Source organism: Bos grunniens, chromosome 14 (genome assembly GCF_055505025.1).
Source record: "Bos grunniens cultivar Pamir isolate PY7600 chromosome 14, Bosgru_T2T1.0, whole genome shotgun sequence".
Classification (NCBI taxonomy): Eukaryota; Metazoa; Chordata; class Mammalia; order Artiodactyla; family Bovidae; genus Bos; species Bos grunniens.
Genome location: NC_141178.1, coordinates 42300001 through 42315969, shown reverse-complemented (window position 1 = coordinate 42315969; position 15969 = coordinate 42300001). Strand labels below are relative to the sequence as shown.

The 15969-nt window shown below is 43.8% G+C and overlaps 1 protein-coding gene across 10 annotated transcripts in view; it reads left to right on the top strand.

Moving 5' to 3' along the window:
* ZFHX4 (zinc finger homeobox 4) overlaps positions 1-15969 on the top strand; it is a 206379-nt gene that overhangs the window by 186857 nt on the left and 3553 nt on the right. For all 10 annotated transcript variants that reach the window (XM_086335434.1, XM_086335435.1, XM_086335440.1 and 7 more), the window contains 2 exons: positions 799-6219; positions 15262-15969. The exon at positions 15262-15969 is cut by the window's right edge and continues 3553 nt beyond it. In XM_086335434.1, the coding sequence (XP_086191560.1) occupies positions 799-6219; positions 15262-15969 (6129 nt within the window). The remainder of the gene's footprint in view (positions 1-798; positions 6220-15261) is intronic.

Below are 15969 nucleotides of genomic sequence, written 5' to 3'. Positions count from 1 at the left end.
GGGCCTTCTATGCATGATGCTGATCTAGCATTATTACCATCAAAGATTTTATGTTTTTGAGATGCACAAAGAAAAAAAAACACACATTTCCAAAAACCGTCATTTCCAAGGCATATTTACTATCTGGTTATCTGTAAATGACCCTTTGTTGTTATTGTTGCTGTTGAGCTGCTAAGTCATATCTGATTCTTTTGTGACCCCATGGACTGTGGCTCACCAGGCTCCTCTGTCCATGGGGTTTCCCAGGCAAGTGGGTTTTCATTTTTTTCTCCAGGGGATATTCTTGACAGGCAAATTCTTTACCAGATTGACCTGGGACACCTAAACTGTCCTTGGGAGACCTAAATACCACTGACCAGGAACATTTTGTGGGCTCTAATTCCTGAACACTGTGCTTATAACCCTTGCTATCATACTGGTGGTAGCATGCTAATTCTGACTTATTTTCTTCCCATGCTGAAATTCCTTGAGGTCAGAGGTGATTTCTTTGGAGGTTCCTCCTTAACAATGGTGGTGGTTTAGTCGCTAAGTCATGTCTGACTCATTGAGACGGTAGCTCACCAGGATCCCCTGTCCATGGGATTCTCTAGTCAAGAATACTGGAATGGGTTGCCATTTCCTTCTCCAGGGGTCTTCCCAACCCAGGGATCAAACCCTCAATCTCCTGCATTAGCAGGCAGATTCATTACTGACTGAGTCACCAGGGAAGCCCTTCAGAGGCTCCTGCATAACAATATTCATTGGCATTTAATCTGTAGACTCCTTCCTGTAAGTGCTGTTTATGCTTTCTTCACACAGGTGACAGTCCAATGGATGACAAAAGTATGGTGGGTCTCGATGATTCAAAGGCTAGCGTGGAAATAAAGAGTGAGGAGCAGAAACCAACGAAAGAAGCCACAGAAGTGTTGGAATGGAATAAAAATAGCAGTAAGGATATGAAAATCTCCGACACACTGCAAGATCAGTTAAGTGAACAGCAGAAAAGGCAACCACTCTCTGTCTCAGACCGCCACGTTTACAAGTATCGCTGTAACCATTGTAGCTTGGCTTTTAAGACTATGCAGAAGCTTCAGATACATTCCCAGTATCATGCGATTCGGGCCGCCACTATGTGTAACCTGTGCCAGCGTAGTTTCCGTACATTCCAGGCTTTAAAAAAACACTTGGAAGCAGGCCACCCCGAACTGAGTGAGACTGAACTTCAACAGCTGTATGCCTCCTTGCCCGTGAATGGGGAACTATGGGCAGAGAGCGAACCTATGGCCCAGGAGGACCATGCCCTAGAGCAGGAGATGGAGAGAGAGTATGAGGTGGACCATGAAGGGAAGGCAAGTCCTGTAGGCAGTGACAGTAGTTCTATTCCAGATGACATGGGCTCTGAACCAAAGCGGACCTTACCTTTTAGAAAAGGGCCAAATTTTACGATGGAAAAATTCCTTGATCCATCTCGCCCGTATAAGTGTACCGTGTGTAAAGAGTCGTTCACCCAGAAGAACATTCTCCTGGTCCATTATAACTCAGTGTCTCACCTGCACAAGTTGAAAAAGGTTTTGCAGGAAGCCTCCAGCCCTGTCCCTCAAGAAACCAACAACAGCCCAGATAACAAACCTTACAAGTGCAGCATCTGCAATGTTGCATATAGCCAAAGCTCGACCTTGGAAATCCACATGAGGTCTGTACTCCACCAGACAAAGGCGAGGGCGGCAAAGCTGGAGCCTGGCAGTGGCCATGGACCTGGCGGGCACGGAGTGGCAGCCAGCGTTAACAGTCCCAGCCAAGGGATGTTAGATTCCATCAGTTTAGCAGCAGTAGGCAGCAAAGATACCCACTTAGATGCCAAAGAATTAAATAAAAAGCAAACTCCGGAATTGATCTCTGCTCAACCTACGCATCACCCACCGCAGTCACCAGCACAGATTCAGATGCAGCTGCAGCACGAATTGCAACAGCAGGCGGCCTTCTTTCAGCCTCAGTTTCTCAACCCCGCCTTTTTGCCCCATTTTCCTATGACCCCAGAAGCTCTGCTACAGTTTCAGCAGCCTCAGTTTCTCTTTCCCTTCTACATCCCTGGGACGGAGTTCAGCTTGGGGCCGGATCTGGGCTTGCCAGTAGGCTCTGCCGCCTTTGGCATGCCGGGCATGACGGGAATGGCCGGGTCCCTGCTTGAAGATTTGAAGCAGCAGATTCAAAGCCAACATCACGTTGGCCAAACTCAACTCCAGATACTCCAGCAGCAAGCACAACAGTATCAGGCCACACAGCCCCATGTGCCCTCTCAAAAGCCGCAGCCACAGCCGCAACAGCAACAACAACCGCAGCAGCAGCAGGCCAGCAAGTTATTGAAACAAGAGCAAACCACCGTGGCCAGTGCCGACTGCCCCATCGTGAAGGACGTACCCTCTTACAAGGAGGCAGAAGAGATGGCCGAGAAGCAAGACAAGACAAAGCAAGAATGTGTAAGTGAAGGCGAAGGGCTCAAAGAAAGCAAAGACCTTGGAAAGAAGCCGAAGTCCTCGGAACCATCCATCCCGCCACCCCGCATCGCTTCAGGGGCCCGAGGAAACGCAGCCAAAGCCTTACTGGAAAACTTCGGTTTTGAACTGGTCATTCAGTACAACGAGAACAGGCAGAAGGTACAGAAGAAGGGCAAGAGTGGGGAAGGCGAAAGCACGGAGAAGCTGGAATGCGGGACGTGTGGGAAATTGTTCTCCAACGTTCTCATTCTAAAGAGTCACCAGGAGCACGTACACGGCCAGTTTTTTCCGTACGGAGCGCTAGAAAAATTTGCCCGTCAGTACAGGGAGGCCTATGACAAGCTTTATCCCATTTCTCCATCTTCTCCGGAAACGCCACCTCCCCCACCTCCACCACCTCCCTTGCCTCCAGCTCCTCCACAGCCTCCTTCTCTGGGGCCGGTCAAACTGCCCAGCGCGGTCTCCACCCCGCTCCAGGCCCCAGCGCCCACTCCCCCGCCGCCCCCACCCCCACCCCCACCCCCTCCTCCGCCTCCTCCGCCCCCACCCCCTTCTGCACCCCCGCAGGTCCAGCTGCCAGTATCCCTGGATCTTCCCCTCTTTCCGTCCATCATGATGCAGTCGGTGCAACATCCCGCCCTCCCGCCCCAGCTCGCCCTGCAGCTGCCTCCAATGGACACACTCTCGGCGGACCTCACCCAGCTCTGCCAGCAGCAGCTTGGCTTGGATCCCAACTTCCTGAGGCATTCGCAGTTCAAACGCCCGAGGACGAGAATTACGGACGACCAGCTGAAAATCCTGAGGGCTTACTTTGACATCAACAATTCTCCGAGTGAAGAACAGATCCAGGAAATGGCGGAGAAGTCTGGCCTCTCCCAGAAGGTTATCAAGCACTGGTTTCGAAACACGCTTTTTAAGGAGCGGCAGAGAAATAAGGATTCGCCCTACAACTTCAGTAACCCTCCCATAACGGTTTTGGAAGATATCAGAATGGACCCCCAGCCCTCCTCCCTAGAACATTACAAATCAGACACATCCTTCAGTAAAAGGTCTTCCAGGACCAGATTTACTGACTACCAGCTTCGGGTTCTTCAAGACTTTTTTGACACCAACGCTTACCCAAAAGATGATGAAATTGAACAACTTTCCACCGTTCTCAATCTCCCCACCCGGGTTATCGTTGTCTGGTTCCAGAATGCTCGGCAGAAGGCGCGGAAGAGTTATGAGAATCAAACAGAGACAAAAGACAATGAAAAAAGAGAACTCACAAATGAGCGGTATATCCGAACGAGCAACATGCAATACCAGTGTAAAAAGTGCAGCGTGGTTTTCCCCAGGATCTTCGATTTGATCACGCATCAGAAAAAGCAGTGTTACAAGGATGAAGACGATGACGCCCAAGATGAGAGCCAAACTGAAGACTCCATGGACGCCACGGATCAGGTGGTGTATAAGCATTGCACAGTGCCTGGCCAGACCGAAGCAGCCAAAACTGCTCCTGCCCCTGCGGGGGGCTCTGCTTCTGGGACCAGCACCCCCCTGATCCCGTCACCCAAACCAGAACCAGAAAAGACATCTCCAAAGCCTGAATATCCCACAGAAAAGCCAAAGCCAGGTGACCCCTTGCCCCACACTCAAGGCACCAAACCAGCCCTGCCATCAGCATCTTCTTCCTCGGACCCACCACCGCCACCGCCGGCCTCAGCCGCTCAGCCCCAGCCACCCAAACCGCCCCAACTCCTGGGACGACCTCCCTCGGCTTCTCAGACCCCCGTCCCTTCCAGTCCGCTGCAGATTTCCATGACTTCTCTCCAGAACAGTCTACCTCCACAGTTACTTCAGTACCAATGTGATCAGTGTACAGTTGCCTTCCCTACCTTGGAACTCTGGCAGGAGCATCAGCACATGCACTTCCTGGCTGCTCAGAACCAATTCCTTCACTCCCCATTCTTGGAACGGCCCATGGACATGCCCTACATGATATTCGACCCTAACAATTCCTTAATGGCTGGACAGCTGCTCGGTGGTCCTCTCACACAGATGCCCCCACAGACAGCTTCCTCCCACCCCGCAGCCCCGGCCACCGTGGCCGCTTCCCTTAAGAGGAAACTGGATGAGAAGGAAGAGAACAACTGCAGTGAGAAGGAAGGCGGGAACAGTGGGGAGGACCAACACCGTGATAAGCGCTTGAGGACCACCATCACTCCGGAACAACTGGAAATTCTCTATGAAAAATACCTACTGGATTCCAACCCCACCCGGAAAATGCTCGATCACATTGCACGGGAAGTGGGGCTGAAGAAAAGGGTCGTGCAGGTCTGGTTCCAGAATACAAGAGCACGAGAAAGAAAAGGCCAGTTCCGGGCAGTGGGTCCAGCGCAATCGCATAAACGCTGTCCTTTCTGCCGAGCCCTGTTCAAGGCCAAGTCAGCCTTAGAAAGCCACATTCGCTCCCGGCACTGGAATGAAGGCAAGCAGGCAGGTTACAGCTTGCCACCAAGCCCTTTAATATCCGCCGAAGATGGTGGAGATAGCCCGCAGAAATACATTTATTTTGATTATCCATCTTTGCCATTAACGAAAATCGATCTCTCGAGTGAGAATGAGTTGGCTTCTACAGTGTCGACACCTGTTAGTAAGACGGCAGAACTGTCACCGAAGAATCTCTTAAGCCCTTCTTCTTTCAAAGCGGAATGTTCTGAGGATGTAGAGAATTTAAACGCCCCTCCTGCTGAGGCTGGGTATGATCAAAATAAAACTGATTTTGATGAGACTTCATCCATTAATACAGCGATCAGTGATGCCACCACCGGAGACGAGGGAAACGCAGAAATGGAGAGCACCACGGGGAGTTCCGGAGAGGTGAAGCCAGCTTTGTCTCCTAAAGAGGGGAAAACTCTCGACACTTTGCCAAAAACAGCGACCACCCCCACCACAGAGGTCTGTGATGAGAAGTTTCTCTTCTCTCTCACGAGTCCCTCGATACCTTTCAGTGATAAAGATGGTGACCATGACCAAAGCTTTTATATCACGGATGACCCCGATGACAATGCCGACCGCAGTGAAACGTCTAGCATAGCTGACCCCAGTTCACCAAATCCATTCGGCTCCAGCAATCCTTTCAAATCCAAAAGTAACGACCGACCAGGTCACAAGCGTTTCAGAACCCAGATGAGCAATCTCCAACTCAAGGTTCTCAAGGCTTGCTTCAGTGACTACCGAACTCCAACCATGCAAGAATGTGAGATGCTAGGGAATGAGATCGGTCTGCCCAAACGTGTGGTCCAGGTGTGGTTCCAGAATGCAAGGGCAAAGGAAAAGAAATTTAAAATTAACATAGGGAAGCCTTTCATGATCAATCAAAGTGGAACAGAAGGCGCCAAACCAGAGTGTACCCTCTGTGGGGTGAAGTACTCTGCCCGCTTATCCATCAGAGATCATATTTTCTCCAAACAGCACATTTCCAAAGTGAGGGAGACCGTTGGGAGCCAGCTTGATCGGGAGAAAGATTACTTGGCTCCCACGACCGTTAGACAGCTGATGGCTCAGCAAGAACTTGACCGTATAAAGAAAGCTTCAGACGTGCTGGGATTAGCAGTACAGCAGCCAAGCATGATGGACAGCAGCCCCCTCCACAGCATCAGTCTGCCCGCAGCCTACCCAGGACTCCCGGGCCTCCCCCCGGTCCTTCTCCCTGGAATGAACGGTCCATCCTCCTTGCCCGGATTTCCACAAAATTCAAACAGTAAGTCATGTCAAGGAAGGTCAGTCTAATGAATTAAGTGATATTAGGCAGCCAATGACATGTAACCAAGAATAGGGGTATGTCGAATCTCTTAATTTCAGTAAGTGAAACTATTAAGTTATTTGGAATATATAGTTCAGTGGCTGTAGTTAATAACCAGGCAGTAAACCACCCCAAACATGTGCAGAAAAAGGTAGATTAGCGTCTCATAAATATATTATTTATATCATTATATCTCAGAAACATTCCTTTTTTATACTTATTTCAAAATTAATTTCAAATGGCATTTCAGCACAGACATGTGACATGAAATTTGTTATACATATTAAGAAAGTAAAGTATTAAAGCATTCATTGGCATCTGAATTTATGCTTTTCTGAGGAATACTGATTTTTTTTTTTTTTGCTTTTGTACTGTTTTGGGTTTTTTTCCCCTTAAATGCCAGGAAGTTCAAAAGCAAAGGGCCTTCTAGCCACAGGAACGCCCCTGTATTATACCTAGCAGGTAATAAAACAGATATGGAAAGTTTAATTACTAAGAATTCACTTCTATGATAATTTGTACAATTTTGCTTTTAGTAGCATTCATTTTGTTTTTTATTGTTTAAGTATATTTACAACCTTAAAAATACATTAATAGTACTCTATATCTTTCTACCACCACCAGTTGCCTAGATTTATAATCAAGACAGAACAAAATGACAACTGTTTGAGGCACTCCTAGATGATGGATCCAATTTTGTGCTTATCAAGAGAAATGCAGTTTGTACAGTTTAGATTTTGTGAATAAGTACAGGTATCTAGTTATTGAAAAAAACTGAATGTTGTGTTATAGGCATTCGTGTAGCCACACATATAACAAAAGTGGTACCTGACACAAACTAAGAAGAAAAGATTCTAGTTTCTTTTTAAACTAAGTTTTATTTTCCAAATTAACAGTGTATTTTTTTAAATTTTGACAAGGAAATTATGACATTCCAAAGAGACATCTAGAATGAACTAATACATCTGGGAAGTTTCCAAAACATGATAGGAAGGCTCTTTTTTTTTTTTTTTTTTTCATTTTCCAAATTAGACTTTTTACATAAATTTCAAACCTTTCAATTTCATCCTTCTCTGATGGCAATTTTCATTTTCATGTGATTTTGGCAAATATTCCCATTTTTAGTTTGGGAGACATAAAAACAGTGGTGTCAGGTGACCTCTTGGCCACTACTAACTCAGCTGGCTCCTCGTCCAGAAAGACTTGTTGGCTTTAGAAAGAAGCAGAGTGAATCTCCAAATACAAAGAGTTTTCTACCCAGAAAATTTATTCAATGTCATTTTCTTTAACTACAGCACCAGCTACCTTCCACTGTCCACCTATGTGTAGGGAACATACTTGGGCTTAATTATCTGAACATTCTTAGAGCCTTAAATATTAGAGCTACAATTATGTGTTTTGTCTGTACCTTTCAATTAAGTCAAATATAGTTAAAGAATAATGCAATGGCTAATTGTTTTGCATCTGAATGTATTAGTCTTCTAGTCTCACTTTATATATCACTGTGATTATTAACTAATATGTAGAAAAATGTCTTATGTGGAAAAACTACTATGATCAGTTATGTAAAATAGAGCTTTTCCACATAATGTCTAATGTGGAAAAACTCCATGAACACATATAAATTTGAAAATTATGTAAAATAGAATAAAATTTGGTATTTACAATGGGCTCAGAACAGTTCAAGTATGTGTGCCTTTAATCTGCAAGTCAGCTTTGATGGATGATCCTGTGTAGTCACCCTCCTAAGTGGTGATCAGGACATCTTGTTTTTCCCTCCACCGGATCAGGAGGTCTTTGCTTAGACAATGAGTCCTTTACTGACTGCCTTTCCCCTTTGTCACTCTGACACTAGTACCCAGAGGGCCTGTACAAGAGAAAGCCAGGAGGGAGAGGAGAGAATATGTTTATGAAATAATTAAAAAAAAACCTAACCTTTCTCCTCATTCTACCACCATAAATATAATTTACATTCTCCTCCTGAAATACGGATTGGCAAAACTATCAGAGTTGTGGAAAGATGTAAGAGGCAGGCCCTTCTTGATGAGCACTGTTTTTTTTTTTTTTTTCTCTCTCTTTTTTTTAAAATTATGAAAATATAACACATTTACAAGAGACTTGGAAAATACAGAATAAAGTTATATATAGTTCCACTATACATTACAATTATTTCAAGTTGATAAATTAAGATTTTTAGTTGATGTTTCAATATCAAACTCTCAAAAGTTAATAGACTGAATATACAGAAAAGTAGGAGGATATAGTAGACGTGAAAAGCACCATGAACAGTTCAACATACTTAAGATTTATACAATTTTCACACAACAGTAGGATACAAATTCTATTCAAGTTCCCATAGACTATAAACTCGGAGAAAGCAACGGCAAGTCACTCCAGTATTCTTGCCTGGACAATCCCATGAATGGAGGAGCCTGGTAGGCTGCAGTCCATGGGATCGCTAAGAGTCTGACACAACTAAGCATCTTCATTTTCACTTTTCACTTTCATGCATTGGAGAAGGAAATGGCAACCCACTCCAGTGTTCTTGCCTGGAGAATCCCAGGGACAGGGGAGCCTGGTGGGCTGCCATCTATGGGGTCACACAGAGTCAGACACAACTGAAGTGACTTAGCAGCAGCAGCAGCAGACTATAAACTAGGACACACTAGAACATATCCAGGGATATAAAACAAGTAACAAAAATTTCATGGTCTAAAGGTATTAAAATATACAGAGTCTGTTCTCTTATCACTGTGGAATTATGTTAGAAGTCAATATAAAAAGATTTGAAAACAACCCACATATTTTCAACTACAATTTACCAAGGGAAATCTTTGACTTAGCCATTGAAAGTCTCAATAAAGTTACAAGACTCAAAAAACACAGAGGGTGATTGCAGAGAAGAAAGCATTTAAATGAGAAATTATTATTTTTTTTTTATCTGTGTTAGAATTTGCTTCCTTTTTATTTTATTTTATTTTTTATGTTAATAAACTTCTGTTTGATTTTGTCCTGCTATTCTGTCATTTCTTACAGAGATCCTCAGCTAAGAACTCAGAAGGGTAAAGGGAAATAAGCCTCTATGTCACCCTAAGTCAGCTTCAATAATTGCCATAGTGAGCAGTCTTTTTTTTTTTTTTTTTTTTGGGATGAAATGTCCTATAGCTATCAATTAGGTCTAACTGGTCTATTGTATCGTTTAAAGTTTGTGTTTCCTTGTTAATTAAATGAGAAATTAATATCAAAGTGGGAAATTAATATCAAAGGTACATTAAAAATGCCATGAACTTGGAAATTAAATATCGACTTTTAAATGATGGGTGTATCTAAGTAGCCATAACAAGGAAAAATTAGAAAATACAATAAAAATAAAAAGAGTTTGTTAAATGCAGCTGAAGTTTTTAAATGCATCAGGTACCAAAGGCACCATGTATCTGCTGTATGATTAAATCGTGGACCAAAACAGACGAGAGTGTTATATGGAGAAAAGGTCCATGAACATACCTACTGGAATGTGCAATTTCTCTTGAATTAGTTGTTTGTTTTTTATGGAATTTAAACATTAGCCCAGCACAGTTACCAGCAGGATCCCATCTGAGAGCCTGAATTCCCACACTTCCAGCTCACACCTTTTTTAGGTTAATTGATCTGTGGTGGGTAATGCTGAATATTTTAATTATCTCATGGAGTAGAGCTGTGGCTCTCCATCTTGCTATCAGCATCTTTCTACTGGATTACGTTTCATCAAACAAGTATCTCCTATGGTCTGTGGAAGAAATAGGTATACCAGCTAGGTGAAATAAAAGAAGAAAATTACTTCATAAGTAGAATATTCCTGTATCTCTCACATGCTTTGGGCTCTTCTAACAGTTTATTATCTATATGAATAAATTTTGATAATATGATGTGTTCACCTTGGGCCCATTTTAAAATTTTGTTCCTAAGAAAATCACTAAAAAGTGCTCCATTGAATGAGATCAGCCATAAAATAAGTAAAAAGTCTGATTCCAAAGGCTGCACCCTCAAACTGACTTAAGTGAAATGTACATATTCAGTTTTAGCATTTATCAACCTCCAAATTCGCAGTCAGGTTGATGGAAACAAATAGCCCCAGGTCATTCACCTTAAAACCTAAATAAAGAAACAATTGGCCAACCAGAGGTGTAGAATTGGTATAGAATTTAAAGGCTCAAGAGACAGTTTTTTATGACAGTTAACCTGGAGTATCCTCTAATGCACATTAATGAAGTCTCCTTTATGTACAGTTGGGAAGGTCCCCTGGAGGAGGAAATGGCAACCCACTCCAGTATTTTTCCCTAGAGAATCCCATGGACAGAGGAGCCTGGTGGGCTACAGTCCACGGGGTCGCAAAAAGTTGGACACAACTGAGCGACTAATACTTAACCTCCAAATTTCCTGGTTTTAAAAACCCATTTTGTTCTTTTTTGGATGGAATTCTTATTGTTTTAGCAGCATTAATTCTCATAAAATTTTTTCATCTTAATTTCCAAATTGTTTGGTCTTTCAAGATCACAAGGAAGACCGTTTGAAGAGTAATATCCATCATGTGAGCCTGCTTCCTGAGCAATGACTGAGGCCTGTGTTCAATATCGGGCTTCCCAGGTGGCTCAGTGGTAAAGAATCTGCCTGCCAAGCAGGAGACATGGGTTTCATCCCTGTGTTGGGAAGATGCACTGGAGGAGGAAATGGCAACCCACTCCAGTATTCTTGCCTGAGAAATCTCATGGACAGAGGGGTCCAGCAGGCTACAGTCCACAAGGTTGCAGAACAGTTAGACACGACTTAGTGACTAAACAAAAACATGTTTAGAATCACTACTTACTATTACTTTTTTTTTTAACAAAATGAATTTTCTGCTAAAAAATTTTTCCACATTTGTCTTTTTCTATCATGATCATATGCAAAAAGGGGAAATGGTAATAGAAAATCATATGCCTGTACACCTGGAAAAAATTAGAAAACTTTCACATTTTATCCTTTAGAAGGTTAGCTTCTTTTGGATTTTTCCTCAAGAAGAATAGGAAAATAGCTTGATTTTCTATTTTTAACGTATTTACTTTATTGTTTTAAGCAGTGTCTGATTCTTTTTATGTGTCTGATTTTTATATGTTCCATTAGTCTCTGGAAATACTGCCTAACCCAGTTCCCTTAAATGGAACTTTAGAACATGCCTTTTGCATTTTTCTCATACCTCAGTGTAATATACTAGCATTTTTGGGGTAAATCTAGATAAGAGTAAGTCTTTAATAATTTTAGCACAATTGTCTTTGGCCCATGTACATCATTAGTGTTATTTTTCACCTCAAGACTAAAGTTTTCCTCTGCAAAACCTAGATCAAAGCAACTTGGAGAAAAGGCACTAAATCTGTGCTATGTTCATGGGGAGACAGGCATTTTCTTCCAAAAAGCATTACTTTGGGGGCATAGACAGCAGTTTCAGACTGTACTGGAGGATCAGATGGTAAAGAATCCACCTGCAGTGCAGGAGACCTGGGTTTGATCCCTGGGTCTGGAAGATGTCCAGAGAAGGAAATGAGTACCCACTCCAGTATTCTTGCCTGGAAAATCACATGGACAGAGGAGCCTGGCCAGTTACAGTCCTTGGGGTCACAAAGAGTCAGATACGACTGAGCAACCAACACACTCTAGCAGTTTTGGGAAAACAAAACTAAACCAAATCACGGTAATATGAGATCATCTGTAGGAAAACTTTCATCTCTCAGAGAATTGGACCAGGACTTAGGAAAGAATGTACGTTGTGTAGCTGTTGTTGTCAGTTGCTAAGTTGTGTGCGACCCCATGGACTGTAGTCCACCAGGCTTTTCTGTCCATGGGATTTCCCAGGCAAGAATACTGGAGTGGGTTGCCTTGTCCTTCACCAGGGAATTCTTCCCAACTCAGGGATGGAACCTGCATCTCCTGCATTAGCAGGAGGATTCCTTCCCACTAAGCCACCAGGGAAGCCCCATCTTTTGTAATTACCACCACTTATTCTGCATTGTGATTAGTGTTCAGTTTTTCTCTTCTAAATCTGGTTTTCATACATCAGTTGACTACTGAATTTTTGATTGTGAACTTCTACAAGTGTATGTCTTTTAGTAGACCTAATGTACATTATTCGTTATCCTTAGTCCGTATCTCGTTTACTAAAAATTTTACTTAGCTAATTGTTTAACTCAGCTTACTCCTCAAGATGTTGAATTTCTAAAAATCCCTGATAGTCTTTGACTATAGTAGTTAAGATTCCTACTGCAGTCTTCTAAAAATTTTCATTACTTTGTTATATGACCTCTAGACAAGAATTTGTAGACCCCATCTGATAGGAAAGCCTGAGTCAACAAATATCGATCTACTTGCTTCTAACTACCACTGCGATTTTTTAAAGTCTTAGTTCCTTAAAATTTCTCTTGTCTTAAATTCTCATGTCAGAGAGATAGGTAAGCCAGCAGTTTCCTTAGATTTAGGAGGGAAAGCGCTTAGGCAGTAGGGGGATAATTATTGAGTATGAAGCCTAGATGTTCTTGACCCAAAACTAAGATCGGCATTATGAGTAGGCAAAAGAGGCAGGCCACCAACCTAATATCATTCTAACAGTACAAGGAAGGATCTTCTGTCCTCCTTAAAGCTTCTTCCACTCAAATCATTCATGCCTGAAACTCTATGAATCAGGGATTAATTCTTCGGAATTAATTTTTTAGCAGAAAATAATTCATTTTGTTAAAAAAAAAAGTAATAGTAAGTAGTGATTCTAAACATGTTTTTGTTTAGTCACTAAGTCGTGTCTAACTGTTCTGCAACCTTGTGGACGGTAGCCTGCTAGACCCCTCTGTCCATGAGATTTCTCAGGCAAGAATACTGGAGTGGGTTGCCATTTCCTCCTCCAGTGGATCTTCCCAACACAGGGATCAAACCCATGTCTCCTGCTTGGCAGGCGGATTCCTTACCACTGAGCCACCTGGGAAGCCCGATATTGAACACAGGCCTCAGTCATTGTTCAGGAAGCAGTGTTCTTGCCTGGAGAATCCCAGGGACGGCGGAGCCTGGTGGGCTGCCGTCAATGGGGTCGCACAGAGTCAGACACAAGTGAAGCAACTTAGCAGCAGTAGCAGCAGCCACTTACCATTGAGGATATTGAAAGACTATTCCCTAACATGATGGAAATACCTTAGATACTGTTAATAATACAACTACAGAAATGATTTCAAAGCAGGTCAGAGAAAAATTGGGTGTGGTGAGGTTGAAAAGAAGAGCAGCCAGTAATAAGCTAGGCTAATTGACAGTAATATGATAATGAGTGGGGTCAAGTTGAGAGTGATGTTGAGGACTTGAGAGTATCTTGAATGCTAAGCCTTAGACAAGGTTTCTCAGCTGGGTAAAGGCCAATTAAAAAACAAAAGTTCTTTTTCTAGCTAAAGTAAAACCAATACAATATTGTAAAGTAAAAAAAATAATAATAAATAAATGATAAAAAAATAAATAAAAGAACACATTTCATTAAAAAAAAGAAATGTGTGTCACTTTTTGTGTCAGGTATTTTTCATTTTTTTAACACCCAAATGTTGCATTTAGCATAGAAGACTAGCCAATATTTAAAAAAGAGTTTTCCCCACAGCTACACACTGAAACTTCATTCACCTTCTCCTAGTTATTTCTTCCATCAGCCCATCAGACCTCCATCATGGCCCTTGTCTGGATCATTTGGTAGTGAGCCTTCCTTCATTGAAGAACAAACCACAACCCAATTAGGCTTCCAGTCTGTTCCACTTGCAACCAACTATATTTGCCTCTAAAAAAACAGACTCAAGAAAGGCACAGACTTTACAGTTTCCATTTCTACCTTGAGCTGCCTTTTAGTTTTTCACCCAACTATCCAGAGCCTAAAAATGGCTTTGTGATAAACCAGCCACTACATTAGACTGCATGCTTGAAATTCAGCAAAGATCTCCTCCATTTCAAGTCACACTCTACCCCACATGTGTCTGCCTGCTGAGCATTTAGTTCTCCTTCTCTAATGATATGAGGATCATTTATGCCTGCTACAAGTAAACCTGGAAGAAGCGTGTTGGGCCGTTGGGGAGTGGGGGTGGGGTGGGTGAAGGGGTAGTGATAAAGTTGTCTGTTAACACATGCAATTCCTATCAAGTAGTGTTGGCCAAAGTGTCAGAATAGGGAGTAATGAGTAGCTTACCCTGTACCCTTAACAATGAAATCAGGCCTAACCACTCTCAGTCCTAGTGAAGAAGAGGTATCTTCAGGAGGCCTTAACTGCTGCCTTCTTTATCCGATGCAAAGGTATTTTTCTATCAGAAGTTAGGCAGAAAAAACAAAATGAAATTCATTTTTTATTGATACCTGATTATTTTTAGTGAATGTGGTAATTGTCAGACTGCTCCCGTGAAGGACAAGTGGGTCTACCTTCCCAGAGGTATAGTAAAAATTGGTTAAAATGAAGGAGGGGTCTTGCAAAGTGTATCAGTTAGAAGGACCCACCGGTTCACCAGGTTGTCCTTTTTTTTATTCGTAGCCCACTGTCAAGCATTTTGTTTTCTGAGTAAAATCTTGCTCAACTATGTAGAGGGCTTCCCCGGTGGCTCAGACAGTGGTAAAGAATGTGCCTGCAGTGCGGGAGCCCTGGGTTCCATGCCTGGATTGGGAAGATTCCCCTGGAGAAGGGAACGGCTACCCACTCCAGTATTCTTGCCTGGAGAATTCCATGGACAGCCATGCTACAGTCCATGGGGTTGCGAAGAGTTGGACATGACCGAGTGACTAACACACACAAGTGTGTAGATTCCATTTCTGAGAGTTAACTGTGGGGTTTTGAAACTAAATAGGAAAAAGGAGAGGAACACAGAAAAGCCTGGTGCCCTTGACGATTCCTGGTGCGTGTTAATAATGTTTTCGAGGGCTGTCTAGGGGTTGAGCATCCGTGTGGCTCCGGGCACTGACAGTGGGCGTCTCTCTGTTATCCTTTTGCAGCGTTAACACCGCCAGGTGCAGGCATGCTTGGGTTTCCTACTTCAGCTACTTCGTCTCCTGCCCTGTCTCTCAGCAGCGCCCCCACCAAACCTCTGCTGCAGACTCCAGCACCTCCGCCACCCCCTCCTCCGCCTCCACCACCACCACCACCCTCTCTGTCAGGACAGCAGACCGAGCCGCAGAACAAAGACTCTGAGAAAAAGCCGACGAAGCCAAACAAGGTCAAAAAAATCAAAGAGGAGGAACTCGAGGCCACAAAACCGGAAAAACACCCCAAAAAAGAGGAAAAAATCTCGTCTGCTCTTTCAGTGTTGGGCAAAGTCGTAGGCGACACGCCTGTGGACCCTTCTCAGCTGCAGGCTTTACAGAACGCGATCGCCGGCGACCCCGCATCCTTCCTGGGCGGACAGTTCTTGCCGTACTTTATCCCTGGCTTTGCTTCCTATTTCACCCCTCAGCTTCCCGGCGCGGTACAAGGAGGCTACCTGCCGCCCGTTTGCGGCATGGAGAGCCTCTTTCCCTACGGCCCCACCATGCCGCAGACCCTGGCGGGGCTGTCCCCGGGGACCCTGTTGCAGCAGTACCAACAGTACCAGCAGAACCTGCAGGAGTCCCTGCAGAAGCAGCAGAAGCAACAGCAGGAGCAGCAGCAGAAAGCTCTGCAGGCGAAGACCTCCAAAGCGGAGAGCGAGCAGCTGCCGCCGAACC